Genomic DNA, 15,620 nt, shown 5'->3' with positions numbered 1-15,620 from the left:
ATCTAACTAAATGATATATCACCTTTCATTAACGTTTATTGAGAACTTCAACATCCGGGAGATATCAGATCATGGTCTTTTTACAAAGCGTGGACATCCTATACAAAAGTGGCCAGGCTTTGTTGATCAAGGAAACCTAATATTGTATGTCTAGCTGGATGAATTCCCCAGTAGCCTTCGGTTCGATTTAAGCGAGTTGTTGAAAGCTTGCTCATTACGGCTTGTAATTGTCAAATTTGTTCCTAATGCTGTACCCATCTGATCTGCTTGATAGAAAAACCATAAACAGAAGCTCCCGCCGGCAATAGCGAACCTTCGAAATGATTGAAACTTGCTTTGCTAATTAGAGGCTATAAGGTTTCTCACAGGTCAAATCCACTCCACCCTTTCGGTAAGGCAATCTCTCTCGATGTTAATCCTTGGTAATTCTTCAGTGACATATGTCCATTCTCTTTTCCGGATTTCTTGGGGGGAAGGGAAACTGATTCAACAGACATATAACGCTGATAGTTATACTTGCAAAATAAAAACGAAATTTGGAAAGAAGAGAGAGGAAAGCTTGGCACGATTAATTGAGTGTATAAATATTTTGGTTGCGTTTTACAAGCAATATACTAAACTGTGAGGATTGTTAAAAATATCACGGAAGAATATTTGGAAGGTAAGAAAAATTAGAAAATAGAATTCCAGATCTGATTAGAAAAAAACACTCGTGAATTCAAGGTAAGAATTTCTAAATAGTTCCCATTAAGTATATTACAACAAAACGCAATATATACATGTATTTTCTCTTAATGTTAATATATGTTCTGCAACAAATTATTGTTATTTGCCAACGATTTGTGAGTGTTTAGAGAAAAAAAAACAAGTTGCTACATTACTGACATAATCACGAAGTATTCTGAGTATTTCCTTATCAAACACTTCCATTCGGAATCACCGAAGAAAATTACAGGTAATAGGTTTATTTTCAGAATGTTGAAATGTTTAAACAGATGTTCAATTATACTGTGAATTATTTGCTATTTTGTTTATCATTGGCCCTCTCTTTTTTGCAGTTGCATTTTTGGGGGTAAAAAGGCACATGGGATCTTGATTGTATTATTGACCTCCATGAACTTTCGCCATATTGTTCGGTCAAATTAACATCTACATTGAGGGAGCCCTAGATAGCCGGTCAGGGCGACATCGCCATCTTGTACGGGCCATGTTGTCTATTAATGACAATCCGAAGACTTTTGTACAAACACGTGTGCGGAGATCTTTAAAACCAATTATTACAATTATGTATTTTTGTAACAGTCCTTTTTTTGAGATCGTTCGTTTATGAATACTGAAGGTTGAAAAAAAAAATAATTAAAACACTGGAATCCTATTTACCCAGGTGTTCCATACATCGTACAATCATTTGTTTGCTTTCAATTGCTTTCGTGTATTAAACAGTAAATGAAATGTCATATACTCATAGAAAAAATTCCATAAAAATTATTTTGGATAGAAATTCTTTTTTTAAAGTAATAATAAAAACCTTGAATGACCGAAAGATACGACTTATCTATAAATCTGATTTTAAAATATTTGCTTCCCCATAAGGATTGGCGAGTGTTGCGGAAACGAATATGTCATTTGTGTTTATCCTCTCCATATAAGTACCCCTTACACCGAGTATTAGAAAGTTATGAAGTTATATTGTATTACAAACCCTTCACTTGTCTGTCTCGGCATGCGAAAAGCACTGGATTGGCACTTCATTACTTTTAAAGAAAACTGTTAAATAATATTTGACTGTCGCTGCATTCAGTAATGAGCACATAGAGATGCCCTGTCTCTAATCATCTAAAATGATTGACTCCCCTAACCAGCAGATTGGGTATTTAAGACGTTCACGGCGTTCAATTTACAGCATTAGATGCTGAATTCCATTCGAAAGTGACAAAAGAATTTTGAACTTAATTTTGTCAGATAAATATCTTTAGCGGTGAAGCCGAAAGGGAAATGTGTAATGCACTGTAAAAGCTCTGAAGAACGGAACAAGAGGAACTCTTCTGCAGGTCTATTGTGTAAAGCTCATAGTCTGGAAATCTATCGTTTATTTTTTTTTCACCCATTCAAAAAATAATTTGATAAGAACGTTCGATGTCATTCCAAAGAGAGTTTAAACTGAATGAAATGGTGGCATTTTGTCAGGTACATATTATTAAAAACTGGCGTACAGAAGAAGAGAAAACCACTAATTTTGACGACATACTGTCAATTGTCTGATACACTTTTAATTATCTTGACAAATCATCTGATGAAAGGTATTTGAAATATTTTGTAATCAGTTTAAAAGAACTCCACTCTACTCAATTGAGTCGGCCGAGTCTAAAACCCCGAAATAATGTCGTCTTACCAGAAATATACAAGGTTTCCTTCGGACTAACATTGTATTGTTTTTACATGGATCATGTTTGGCGCGTTTATGGTGTCTCGCCTGACAGTAATGGTTTTCACAAGATATCCAGTGTTTACATGAAAATTCCTGTTATTTTTCAGTAATCAAAAGAAAATGTATATGTAAGATAGGACCTGAGAAATAAGAAGAGGAATTGATAGAAAGAAACCAGCAGCCAATCAGAATTCTCCAGAGATCATGAGGTTTCCTGTTGTCACCCTATCAAGGATCACGAAACATCCCACCCGTGGATAGACGAGTGATGTCTGGACTTTTGTACAGTTTCCAAAAGTTATTACGTATATATATTTAATAATTACCGATTTACCCCAAATGTTGAAGGATCACGATGGAGACTCGGATGCCGTTGGTATTATTACTAGAAGGTAAGTACCATCAAATTCTGTCAAATTTTCATGTTTAATTTTTTTTGTTCCGTTTTGAATGCATTTAGTTAAAAATGCATTCTTTTTAAAAAAGAAAAAAAGAGCAAAAGACTTCATTTTCTGAATAAGGTCGATCTTGCTTGGCTTTGCAAAAGTCATTTTAAACATTCAATGTAATATCCGCAAAACAATTGTAAACCTTAAGATTATATGCTCATTAATGATTCAAAATTAAAATTTATAATATAATTGAATATTTTCTAATTTCATAAAGTTTTTTTTATTTTTTCAAACGATAGAGAAAAGTTAGCAACAATTTCTGAAACAATCCATTCTTTGCTCTCTATTTGGGTTTTTTGGTAATTGTATGATATAGTCTGGGGCTCATTCTAAGCAAAACTTTTTTATAAAGTCAGAATTTTCTCAGGGTTACTCAACTGTTAAAGTACTACATCATTTTAAAACTTGTAAGCCCAAAATAAATAAATAGATAATAATAAGATGCAAATCTACTTATATATGAGCATGCAGTCTGACCAAGAGAATGGCAATGCCAGCTCAGAATATCAAAACAGATAAAATTGTTTCAAGAGACCGTAATGGAAATAAAACTGGAGTTTGTAGTGTAAAAAAGAACGGCAGAGACGATTAATTGAATCAAAATCTTAGTGGTTAGATTAAAGTTTTATCCAAAAAATCTCGTGAACACGATAAATGCTTGTTGTTTCTAAGCAGCTACATGTAGATTCTCTGGAAGCTAGAAGAGAGTGTTTCTAAGCAGCTAGATTCTCTGGAATAAATACTATATGATAAAGAAGACATGCTGTACTGTATATGGACTTAAAACTATTTACTTATACTCAAATATAAATAAAAAACCTTTTTGGCAAATTGACATTTAAATTCAGTATTAAATGCGCTGTTTGCAAATTTCGACAAAATTCACTTTTAGATATGTACATTTCCATTTAATACATATGAATGATGCCAATCTTAAAAAGTTTGACTCAAAATATCCATTTTTATAACCTTTTATTTAGAGCATGATCTGTTAATTTAAGATTATGAATTAGTTGGTTGTGTTGACATATAACAATTTTGTTTAAAACTTAGTTTGCTCAAAATTGCAATATATATACATATATAGGTTGTGATTTCCTTAAATCCAAAACAAACGAATTCCAGAAACACTTAAAAAATACGCAAATTGGTTTGTACAAGAACATATGGACTGCAAGTTTAAATGCCTACAACCTATATATGGTTGTCAACTGACAAAAGAATATTTCGGTCAGTTATATTTCTGAAAATTTAAAATCAAGATGGTGGAATGTATTTGTTTACATTTCACAAATATAATAGTCCAGAGATTCACACGTCTTGCCAAGTTGTTAGTAATTTTATAATCTACATTTATTTGGAAAACCTCTGTATAATTTGACGCACAGCTTTTACTGTGAATAGTTTTTTTGGAAATCTTGCTTTCCATTGACCAGTGTCAAGGCTAGCACACAACTCCACGCGACGGTTCATGCGACGTCATCGGGAAACGCATTCTACATGAACACCTTCAATATATGCAGTTGATACCAGTGCCATGACCAATAACAAATGCAAAAAAAATTAAACAAACTAACTAATTCACATGTATTGCAAGTCAACACTCTTTGACTCTCTTTTTTTTTTCTTTGCTTTCATTTCCTTTCGCTATGTTAATAAATATCACTATTTTAAGAATTCTTTGAATTTCACGTCATGAATCTTTGACATATTATTGGACACACGAATGTTTTAACTGAATAATATCGTCTTCAGCAAATTGTATTAACTTTGCACGGTGAAAGCCATATATGGATCTACATGATTATACATTTTTTATCAAGTGTCAGTTGAAAATTGTGAATTCTGGAAAATAAGGAGTTGACATTTTGACGTGTAATCAACCATAAAGGCACCACAGACCAGCCAATTACTTCTATGACAGACTAAGTGATAAAAGTATAGAAAAACTGTACTTTTAACTATAACTAAATAGACAGAGTAACTTCCGGGATTCTCCAGCAATATCAAGTGTCTGGGTGATAAATTACCAATACTTATCTAACACAAGGAATATTAGATGCTACAACTCCTTAAAACACAACACGTACATTTTTGAATCTATCACAGGCAAATGACTTCGAGCCGATAAAACCCCGATCACAAATATAGATAAATCTATCACAGTTCCTTCCTGTGTTTGGGTGTGAAATACCAAGATAACCAGTAAAATGACAATTTGTTGATTTAAAATAAGGACTTTAACTACAGGAATGATTTATGGCACGGGAAAGCGTTTATGTCAGTTTTCTTGTTCTAATTTTTATTCCAAGGGTACTCTAAAACCATAAGCAATCGATAAAAATGATATATTAATGATTTTCCAAGAAGCTGGTATTTACATTTGTATTATTCTTGGAATCAAGATGACAAACAAAACATACAAGAAAAGACATTTCTTACACAGGTACTAGTAATTAGTTTAATAATTTTATAAAGTCTGTGAATAATAACTTGAAATGAATGAAACTGATATATTGTGCATGACTTCCTTATTGTTTATTTACTAAAATGATGTCGGGAGAGGCATGCGTAATGTGAATATATTGACGTCAAATTTTATTTTTCTTAAAACAACAAAACACCATTGATATGAAATAGTTAAAATAGTAAATGAGTATAAAAAAACACAAATTAGTTAGGTAAAAAAAAGCAGAACCAGGTCTTGCTGGGTTTTTTTGGAGCATCTCATGTGTGGATCCAGAAAAAAAATTTAGGGGGGGGGGGGTGAAGTACGAAGGTTATTTGAGTTTGGCGGTGAGGGGGGGGGGGGGTCCCGAGCCATATTTTTGGTAATTTCAAATGTAATTTACAGAAATTTGAATTTTGCAAGGGGGGTCCGGAACCCCCTGAACCTACCCCCCCCCCCCCGATCCGCACATGCATCTTATGCCTTGGTTGAGCTCTGTTCCAATAAAACATTTGTAAGACCGAGAGAAGTGACAACGAAGAACAATTCGACAGGAGTCTTCACGTCACAATGGGAGCATGATTGATTGTCGTGGGAGGCGGTTGAATGACAAAATTCTTAAGAATCTCATAAAAATAATCAATTTTCTACTTAGGTTTGTGTTCAACTATCAATTTACTTGTAATGTTAATTATATTTCACGATATCACATAGGACAATGCTCTATAAAACATGTCCTACACTGTGTTGGCATGACGAAAGCATATTTATGACAGTCTGGTAAAAATATAATACAGAAAACAGACCAGAAAAAAATTCAAACGCGAACAAGCAAATGCATGGATATCAATATAATAGCATGTATACTTTTTATATTGGCACAAGATGAATAGGGTTTCACAGAGAAATAATAAGTTGTGTCAGATAACAACTTACAAAATGCTTTATTTCATATTTCTATTTTCAGTAATGTTTCTTCAAACGGTTGAGTGTCTGGATGACAACTATGTGCATATTAATTTGAAATCGGGCGTGGTTAGGGGTTACAGTCCTTTTATCTCCTTTTTAACCTCCCCCGTCACTTCCCCTGGCTCCCGCTGCGATAAGCAAGTGGTTCTAAGGATTGACTTTTCCGGAAAATATCACGGAGCCAAGTTTTTCTTGGACTATTCGGAGCCCCCTCGATTTTGGACTTTGGATATTTCCGATTCTCCGACGGGGGATGGGTATGGAGGTGACCATGGAACCACAAGTAACATGGCTGAGACTCAGATTCATAACAAACAGTTACGGGTTTATGGGAATGACCTGCCGGGACACATGGATGCGTCCTCCAATGGGGGCTTGTTAATTCATACCACGGATAATTTTGTGAAAAGAGGATCTCGTGTAAAATTGGATATAAGTGATGAAAGAATACAATGGAAGTCCGGAAAAATAAAAGATTTTCTCGAATCTAAGTTTTTGTTTACCTTAAATGGGCAGGAACCCTTATATGGAATTAAGGATAACTTTCTGTATGTTGGTTTGAACAGAGTCGTGGCAGGAAATTACAGGAACGGGAGTGGGTTGTGTGACGTCACCATCTCCTTGTATTCCTTTCCAGGTACGTTACATGAGTATTAACCATCACTGTATGTAGACTTAAAGTACACGTATATCCACAAATATTTAATCATAACCAGCTGTGTATGGGTAAATGTTGTGACCCCTGTGGTATACAGTATTGTCCGCGGAACTTGATTAATTTCATACTCATGCGCTATGTGTACATTAGTGATACTCACTTGAACATTCCAATGCACAAGTTACCAAGACATCTTTTACTATAATGACGCAACCAAATTAAGCTGAGAGTAACTTTTAAATACACATTGCTTTTTTATTTCAACAAAAAGGAGCAAAAGTATTTAATAATAGACAGTTCCAGAAAAGAGAACAAACCAAGCTCGGTTTTGTAAACAAGGTTTTAAAGGTTTTGATCGACTGTTTCAGTAATTTAACATCAAACAATAACAATCAATTTCAACTATATTGATAAAAAAAATGTACAGAAAAGCAGTTCCTTGTGCGAATATTGAAAAGATTCTCAAATATTCATGATAAAGTGCCATAAGCTTCAGACTTGTTAAGGTCCTTACGCCAAAGTCAACTCTCCAATTAATGACCATGTGACTGTTGCTGACACATTTTACAGAAAAACTTCGTATCTTATGCAGGGAGACGCCCCCCAGAAGGTAGGCAGCACACGCACTATCACGTATCACGCTTCAGTGGCATTCATGTTTTGTGGCATTTATATAGCTAGCAAGAAATTACTCCGAACACCCTCCAATCAATTGTTTATTTATCAAACTGATACCTAAAAGCTATATGTATCATGGGTTTCATAATTTTTTATCATGACTGAAACATAATACATAGATGCAAGCGTAAAAAAAGGAAAATAGATACAGTAAATAAATTAATAAAAACCGGATGAATATTTTTCAAGGTTTGAAGAACAGTTTCGGAGCATGCATGTCCACTGCTTATTGTTAAAATAATACAATATTTCTTTATCGACTAGTATATTTCTCTGTCAGTATGTGTCTGGATTTTGTTTATCATTTATTTCTAAGTGTGACAAAGAGCTTCTCGTTTGTTTTCAACCAGCACTGTAGTTGATGCGCAAGTATCGTTTTGTCCTTTTAATTTTTTTTTCATATTTTAATTTTAACGCTTTTTTCGATTTAATCAGTAGACATATTGTACACATGTCAGATATACAAACCTATGTTCATGACTTTTTTTAATGCATGATGTAAGTTATAAGATGTTTTAAAATAGAAGTCCTAACATTTTTGACACAATGCGTCTATCGCTATTGTGTAGTAGGTCGGGTTTTTCTTTTCAGAGGGATGGCATATGCACATGATTTGATTTATTATCCTACGGCAAAAGTTAAATAAACATTCATTAGTCCACTGTAAATATAATGTCTTCTCAGACGGAGATTTATGTGATTTTCATTAATTGGGGAGTTCAATGTGTTGAGATGAAAAGCGAAATCCACGAAAAGAAAAGAAGGGGATTGCTTTGGAATTGCTCCAAACTGTTTTATCTCCAATGTTTAGTCTATAACAATGTTTTTAAGGAAACCACTTATTTAAAGACTTAATTAGAAGGACTTGAGTCGATATATGAATTTTGAAGCATTTGACTACGCCATTGATAACTTTTTAGAAATGTGCTCCTTTTTTTATCGGATCCAAGTGAGATTTTGTGGATATCCGAAATAAGTTGAAAAGTAACACAGCGTATGCTGTATGAATACCATGTTTAACATAAAAATCTCCTCTCATTGCTTGCATGGCAGCTTATCACGTGTCATTGATCGACCAGTGGTTGTGCATTATGATTAAAATCCTGCATAAGTATGAAGTATAAATTTTTATTTTGTTCTGCAATTTATTTATTTTTATTTTTTTTTGGGGGGGGGGGGGGGGGGGGGGTTAGTATGAAGTATAAGTTAATAATCAAAATTTGCAATTTGTGCTGCGATGTAATTTTTTTTTTGGGGGGGGGGGGTTAGATTTTTTAAACAGATTGACGTTTTGTTCAAGATTGAATAGAAATATCTAAATATCTTAAAATATAACCAAAAAATGTTAGTATTTTTCTAATTCAATACTGCACAGACAATGATAGATTACACCTTCATTGAGAAAACGCCGGATTACCATTTGGTTCATCGTGCTCGGCAATAATCAATCAAGAAGCAATTTAAACGATATCACTCGCGCAGCTCATCTCGGCTATAAGAAGTTCCCTCGCAGTTTACACGAAGGCAGAAGCTTTATGTGCGATCGCAGACGGCCGACGACGCAATTATTATTTTATTACCGTAATTCCCGCCAAGTCAATGGAAGATAAACTTTTTTGCTTATGTATACAGCTAGATTCCATTCTCCACTTACCTCTTTAATACCATAATGAAAAGACGGTATATGATCCATCAAAACAGGTACCGGTGATGTGTTATTTATCATTATCGGTGACTAACTACTAGACTAACAAAGGTCATATAAGTTCATATTAAGTCTGTCTAGACGATAAACGGACGTAGAATAAAACTAGTCAGGCCGATCTTTTCGACCATTGGAGGAGATGAGGTGTGTGGCTTGTTTGCTGTAGTGTGGTCTATCAACGTGTGCATTGGGGACCAATCGAACCAGCTGAGAATAGCTAGAAAAACGAGTAAGACTTGATCCTTAGCAGCTAAAGGGAACAAAACTGACGACATTAGTCAAGTGATTCATGCTGTTGTAGTAGATTTTGTTATTAAAGTTGGTATTGTAATTTGATATTTTAATTCAAGTGGGAATTTTTAAGTATTAAAATGTGATATCAAAATATCTAAAGAATCCCTCAGCTAGAGCACTGCAAGATTATAATAACAATCTTAAGGTATCAATAGCAAATTAACTCTTGGTGAGCCATCAACTTCAATGAACGTATTCTATCGAAATGCATTCAGGAATCTGGTTGTACAGAAATACGAGTCCCAATGAAATACTGAAGGGGCGGAATAACCTACATATATCTTCTACAATTTTTAAGTTTGACGTTGAATGGATAAATTGCCAAAAAAAATATGTTACAAGAAAATCTCATCTTACCTAGTGCATATTTCATTTTCGTATATATCGGTATGACGTGAAGCAATTTTGTATATCAAAGAGAATATAAGATATGAATTTTGGTAATATCTAAACAAGATGCATCCTTGATGATGTGGAAGTCGCACTTATTTTTTTAACTCTCTCATAATGACCATGACCTTGAATTGAACACCATACATAACTTATGGGGGTAATTCTAAAAAAAAATACCTTTTTATGAAGAGTTATTGTTTCGAAAAGAATCTAATATTTATATGTGCTGTGAACGATAATAATTTTCATGTTACTGACAATTTTACGCCATTACCCATTAGGAATTAATTTGTGTTTTAATCTTTGATGTATTTGTTAAAAAAGTAAGTTACCATAACCTTGAACTTTGACAAACGAGAGAGACCAAAATCAATATTCCTTCGATAATTGATCTCGAAGGCATTAACAATGTTGGTCACTAAGAAATACATTTCTTACGTAGAGTGTATAAGTAAATACACCATCTAAAACCTATATAATTAAGATTAATTTTCTTCCATTGTGTTGTTATGATCCATGTTGACAGTGTAGTTAGACACGTTTTGACAGTCTAGTTAGACACGGTTTAATAATCTAGTTAAACACGGTTTGACAGTGTAATTAAACACGGTTTGACAGTGTAGTTAGACACTGTTTGACAGTGTTGTTAGACACAGTTTGACAGTGTAGTTAGACACGGTTTGACAGTGTAGTTAGACACAGTTTGACAGTCTAGTAAGACACAGTTTGAAAGTGTAGTTAGACACGGTTTGAAAGTCTAGTTAGACACGGTTTGAAAGTCTAGTAAGACACGGTTTGACAGTGTAGTTAAACACGGCATGACAGTCTACCTAAACACGGTTTGACAGTCTTGTTAGACACTGTTTGACAGTCTAGTTAGACACAGTTTGAAAGTGTTGTTAAACACGTTTTGACATTGTAGTTAGAAGGGTTTGACAGTCTAGTTAGACACGTATTGACAGTGTAGGTCGTGGGGTTTATAAAATGTCGCCTGAGACTCAAGCAAGTGTGATACGTCCGACAAGAACTGAACTTTCACCATTGTTGCGTTAAATGCCCTCTCATGCTTATTTCATTAGCAAATAATTGGACAAAACGCTTTCGATACACATCGCTCAGTCTCGATAGAACCGTGTATTTCATTACCGTAGGAGGTAACATATGACTCTAAGTGATTTTTAATAGCAACATGGCCCTCAAATAACATTTAATTGCTTTCAATCAGGTGTTACAATGGCAATTTTTTGTAATGATTGCTGTAAATAACATCTTTTCTTTTAAGGTATTTTTAGATCATTTACCGTATTGATAAACGTTCATATTAATTCAGTATTTAACGCAATGACTGCACCATTTCACCGAATATTCAGAGAAATTAAAGTAAATATATCTTTGTGGATCAATGAATCGAATATTTTTGGAATCGACTACTTGAAATACAGAAAACTATTATAACATTTACTAAACTTTTCATTTAATAGTGCATTTGTTTCTATGTGCTTCTATCGCCACACACGCACGATTTTTTATGCTGGGATTCTTCATTCAATTAGGTTCGACCTCAGACGCAATAAAACAAACACGATTGAAGGTCTGCAGACATTCATGATTCTATTGTCACACAGAGCGACCATCTGTGAATATTTCTTTTATTTTTTACATACTGAAACGTGCAAGAGTAGTTTTCACTCGATATTATCTCTGGAACAACTTTTTCCTTTTTCTGTGTCTTGGTCCTTCATCAAATAACGTTTTAGGCAAAATTCTGTTTGAAAATATAACAACGACACGTTACAAGTAAAGGAAATGTCTCTGATTTCTATCATTGTATTGGAATTTATTTAGGGGAGACAGGGACCACGAGAGAGCGGTGTATTGTTTTGTTGAATGTCAAGTATCATCGGCCGATTTCTTATTGAAACCGACAGCACACAGAAAATGATTCTAGCTTACTGTGTTGTGAATGAAATTGGCATTTAAAATGACGATGTAGTTTACCCGAGGAAGTGCATTTTGCAGTCAAGACGTGTTTCACACTTATAAACATACTTTCTATTTCCAATGTGCAGCTTGGGATGCCTTTATAAGAGAGAGGACCTCAAAACCGTCTGTGTCATTGTTGATATAGGAATCCGAAAATGAATTCAATGAAGGATCATACAGAGATGCAAAGATAAAATTTTGTTTTGTCTCGTATGTTTTGGATGAAAAATAAGAAGTTTGCAAATGGACCCTATTCTCGTTTCACACTTTTCTGTAAAGTTGTGTGTTTTGTGGCTTTTTGACAACGATGTGTTCTATTGTTACGGCAACTTCACTTAGTAACCAATCGCGTTGAACTATGTCGCTGATGAAATTTTGTGGACATTTATGATCTTTTATTTAAAAGCAATTTTTTTTCACGAAAGTCTTAAAAAATTTGATGCAAAATGCCACCATCATTGAAAAATGATCAGTTTGTTTCTCCTACCTTTATACCAAAAATATTGATTGTTGTGAGAATATATTCTTACAAAGGATTCTGAAATATTGAGTAAAAAGTGAGCACGATCAGTGGCGTACGGGAAGAGGCAATGACGGCAAAACTCGGTGTCGTCTGTTTGTGTCTGACCTTGGTAATAATGATGGACTTTATGGATTGTAAAAAAAATAGCACCAGGCGACGAAAAGGTATGAGAGAGAGAGAGAGAGAGAGAGAGAGAGAGAGAGAGAGAGAGAGAGTTTAAATCAATGGGTATTTTAATTTTTTAAAATAAAATTTTCAACTTCATTTCCCTTCATTCATTCTAATAATATGTGTAAAATTCAAATATGTTTAACAGAAAGTTATATTTTCCACTTTTCCCTCTTTTGTCATTATCGCACATGTAATATTTTGTATACATTCATTATGTAAGAACCATAGGCTCTAAGGATAACAGCGTATCCTCCAGTTGATAAATGGATTAACCCAAGATCAGATTTTGTTTAAACGATTTCGGAAGAGAAGGCGCAGGTATAAATTGGCGTTTCCTGTTTCAATGCTTAACCAAAGTGCAGCAAATGAATGCAGAATGGAGTCAAATTCCGAAGGTTATAAACGATCTTGCCAGGAGAATATTTGTTAACAAATATATAAGGATGTGCATATTTTGCTATCTTATTATGATTTCGCAGTTACTAGTATACACTTCGAACATAGCCATGATATAACGTTTCTTAAAAATGTCATATCTTACCTTCTATTTTACAAGATGGCTTTATCGTTTGATATATAGGTATTATTAACAGTTGGGATGTATAATTTGGCACCGATGTGGGAGAAAATTGTCATCAGCACACATTTATGAAATTTAGATATCAATCAAAGAAGATCATATCTCCGCGTTTTCTAAAGAGTCCAATTTTTTAATTGATTTTCTGTATGTAAATTCCACTGCTTTGCTTTGAGGAAGGATTTAAATTGAAATTTTGAAGAATTTTAAACTTGCAACTTCGCTTAGCAAATTAAATTGTTGTCAATAAATTAAATTCTTTAGATCAAGTATCGAATAACAAGTTTTATGAGCCGCTGTAAGATTTGAGTGTAACACTATGACCTGTCAAACTCTGAAAGGAAATTACCTAAACGAATTTTTTACTAAAATTTTTGATTGCTACAACATCAAGAGGTTCGTCGGTACTTTGAAGTGAGGATACGTCGTATGTACAGTAAATATCTGTGGTCAAAGTGCCGTTCCTTCTGTACACATCGAACTATGCAAGACATGGGTTTTTTACGAGAGGCGGTTATTTTACATGACGGAATCATATCATATTGCCATTTTATGGTGTACGATTCATTTTCGCTGCCTGTCTCCACCACAGGTCTTCTTTTAAGCCCGACTGTTCAAACTTTTTTTTTTTTAAATTAAAAAAAAGCGAAGCGATTGATAAAAAGATTCTTCACCAAAAACCGACACGCACCCGATTATACACGTTATGTCAATAGAGTAATTGACTCAGATATCTCATTAAAGGCATACTCAAACAAACTTCATGTTCGTTCAAATTTTTAAAAAAGACAGCATGATAAAACAAACTTGAAATTGAACATGTCGGAATGGGAACGTGTCGTATAGCAGATACTTGTCCATTGATCGGCGAATCCGGTTTCTTGAAAATACATTTTTTAACTATAATACTTTTGTGCAAAGTAAATAAGCGAAAAGAAATTATGTACGTTTTAGTAACTTATCACTTTCCTCAAAATATAAAGTTTAATATTTTTATGTTCATAGACAAAAAATTTGAAGGTCATGAATAACAACTTCTAAGTTTCATTGAAGGAATAAACCACAATACTTGCAAATCTGAGATATGTTTATATGTACTAATTGTAAATCTGAATTATTTATGAAATAAATCTGGTTATAGGCATGCACATGCATACATCTACGTAATCTATATTACATTGATATGTCCTTGATTTGAAGAAAAAGAAATATGTTGACTGTTTTTGCTTCAAGGTGGTCGGTCGAGACCACACCTTACTCGCGAAATAAAAAAGCTGAATTCATTTTATATAATAATAAAATATGCTTATCAGTAAAGAAAATCGCTATCAATATGATTGATAAGTACACTTAAAGGACCTCTCTGTTCCGTGCCTGTCTAGATTGTTTCCACCACAATTATGCGCTTTACGGTTGTAAACTTTAGGAGATTGTAACCTTGAGGAAAACATTATTGTTACGCGGCTGAGTTAAAAAAAATGACTTCAGTCTGACAAAAACAAATTTTTCAAAGAATAACAATGACAAAGATATTTATTAAAGTATGAATTATCCGCATATTTACTACTTTTTTCTATTTTTCTAAATAGAAAAACGCATTTAGGTTGGAAAGACGACACACAATTTAATTTCGCATGATTCAAATGAAACCCGTTCTTATTTTCAATAAGAACACCTGGCAAATGTGCGATGCTTTGTAACAAACTAACATTCATAAACTATGCACATTACCTATATCATACGTAAGTGTTGGTCAATCCCATCGCCCCACAAAAGGGGATCTCTATTTAGTCTGGAAAGTTTACGAGAATTTTGACCTGCAGGTGTAATGCTGTTATGTTCAGGAAGTTGACTTTAGATTGACCTGATAGATAACTTAGGGTCAAATAAGGATAAACCAATGACTGTCACTAGTTATGGTCATGTGACCAGTAGACCAATGCATTGATGAGCAAGAGTGTTCGGATGGAACAATATGCCAGACATAGTAATCATATGAAACAGCGAATAAAAGGATTTAACACAAGAGTTTATTTTACTAATTTTGTATATATAATACATTGTATTTACATACATTTCATCTAAATACGCATTTCTAGAGCCTAAGTAGTTTGTGTACATCTCTATTTATTTAAGAGTACAAACATTTCATTACTTTTCAGGTAATGCCTGTGAAAAGGGTACTCATAATTGCCACAAGGACGCCATTTGCATAAACACAAGAAGACGGTTCCGATGTCGTTGTAAGCCAGGATACTATGGAAACGGAAAGCTCTGTTACGGTACAATGAAAAATGGATTTCAAGAAAATTTTAACTTTTTTCGTTTTTTCTCAAATTT

General features: G+C 33.9%; 1 protein-coding gene across 5 annotated transcripts in view; it reads left to right on the top strand.

The window, feature by feature from the left end:
- The first annotated feature begins 257 nt into the window (after window positions 1-257).
- Window positions 258-15,620, top strand: part of LOC105337148 (signal peptide, CUB and EGF-like domain-containing protein 1) — a 27,158-nt gene continuing 11,795 nt past the window's right edge. Inside the window, exons 1-5 of one of the 5 annotated variants that reach the window (XM_066085602.1) lie at window positions 258-391; window positions 2,536-2,820; window positions 6,297-6,935; window positions 7,549-7,566; window positions 15,443-15,562. In XM_066085602.1, the coding sequence (XP_065941674.1) occupies window positions 2,784-2,820; window positions 6,297-6,935; window positions 7,549-7,566; window positions 15,443-15,562 (814 nt within the window). In that variant the 5' untranslated portion in view covers window positions 258-391; window positions 2,536-2,783. Of the gene's footprint in view, window positions 392-466; window positions 662-2,426; window positions 2,821-6,296; window positions 6,936-7,548; window positions 7,567-11,686; window positions 12,697-15,442; window positions 15,563-15,620 lie in introns of those variants that run through there. The other 4 variants (XM_066085600.1, XM_066085603.1, XM_066085601.1 and 1 more) reach the window with 4 other exon arrangements.

Source organism: Magallana gigas, chromosome 5, assembly GCF_963853765.1.
Source record: "Magallana gigas chromosome 5, xbMagGiga1.1, whole genome shotgun sequence".
In the NCBI taxonomy this organism is placed as follows: Eukaryota; Metazoa; Mollusca; class Bivalvia; order Ostreida; family Ostreidae; genus Magallana; species Magallana gigas.
The sequence above is the reverse complement of the archived record's forward strand: the minus strand, read 5'-3'. Positions and strand labels throughout refer to the sequence as shown.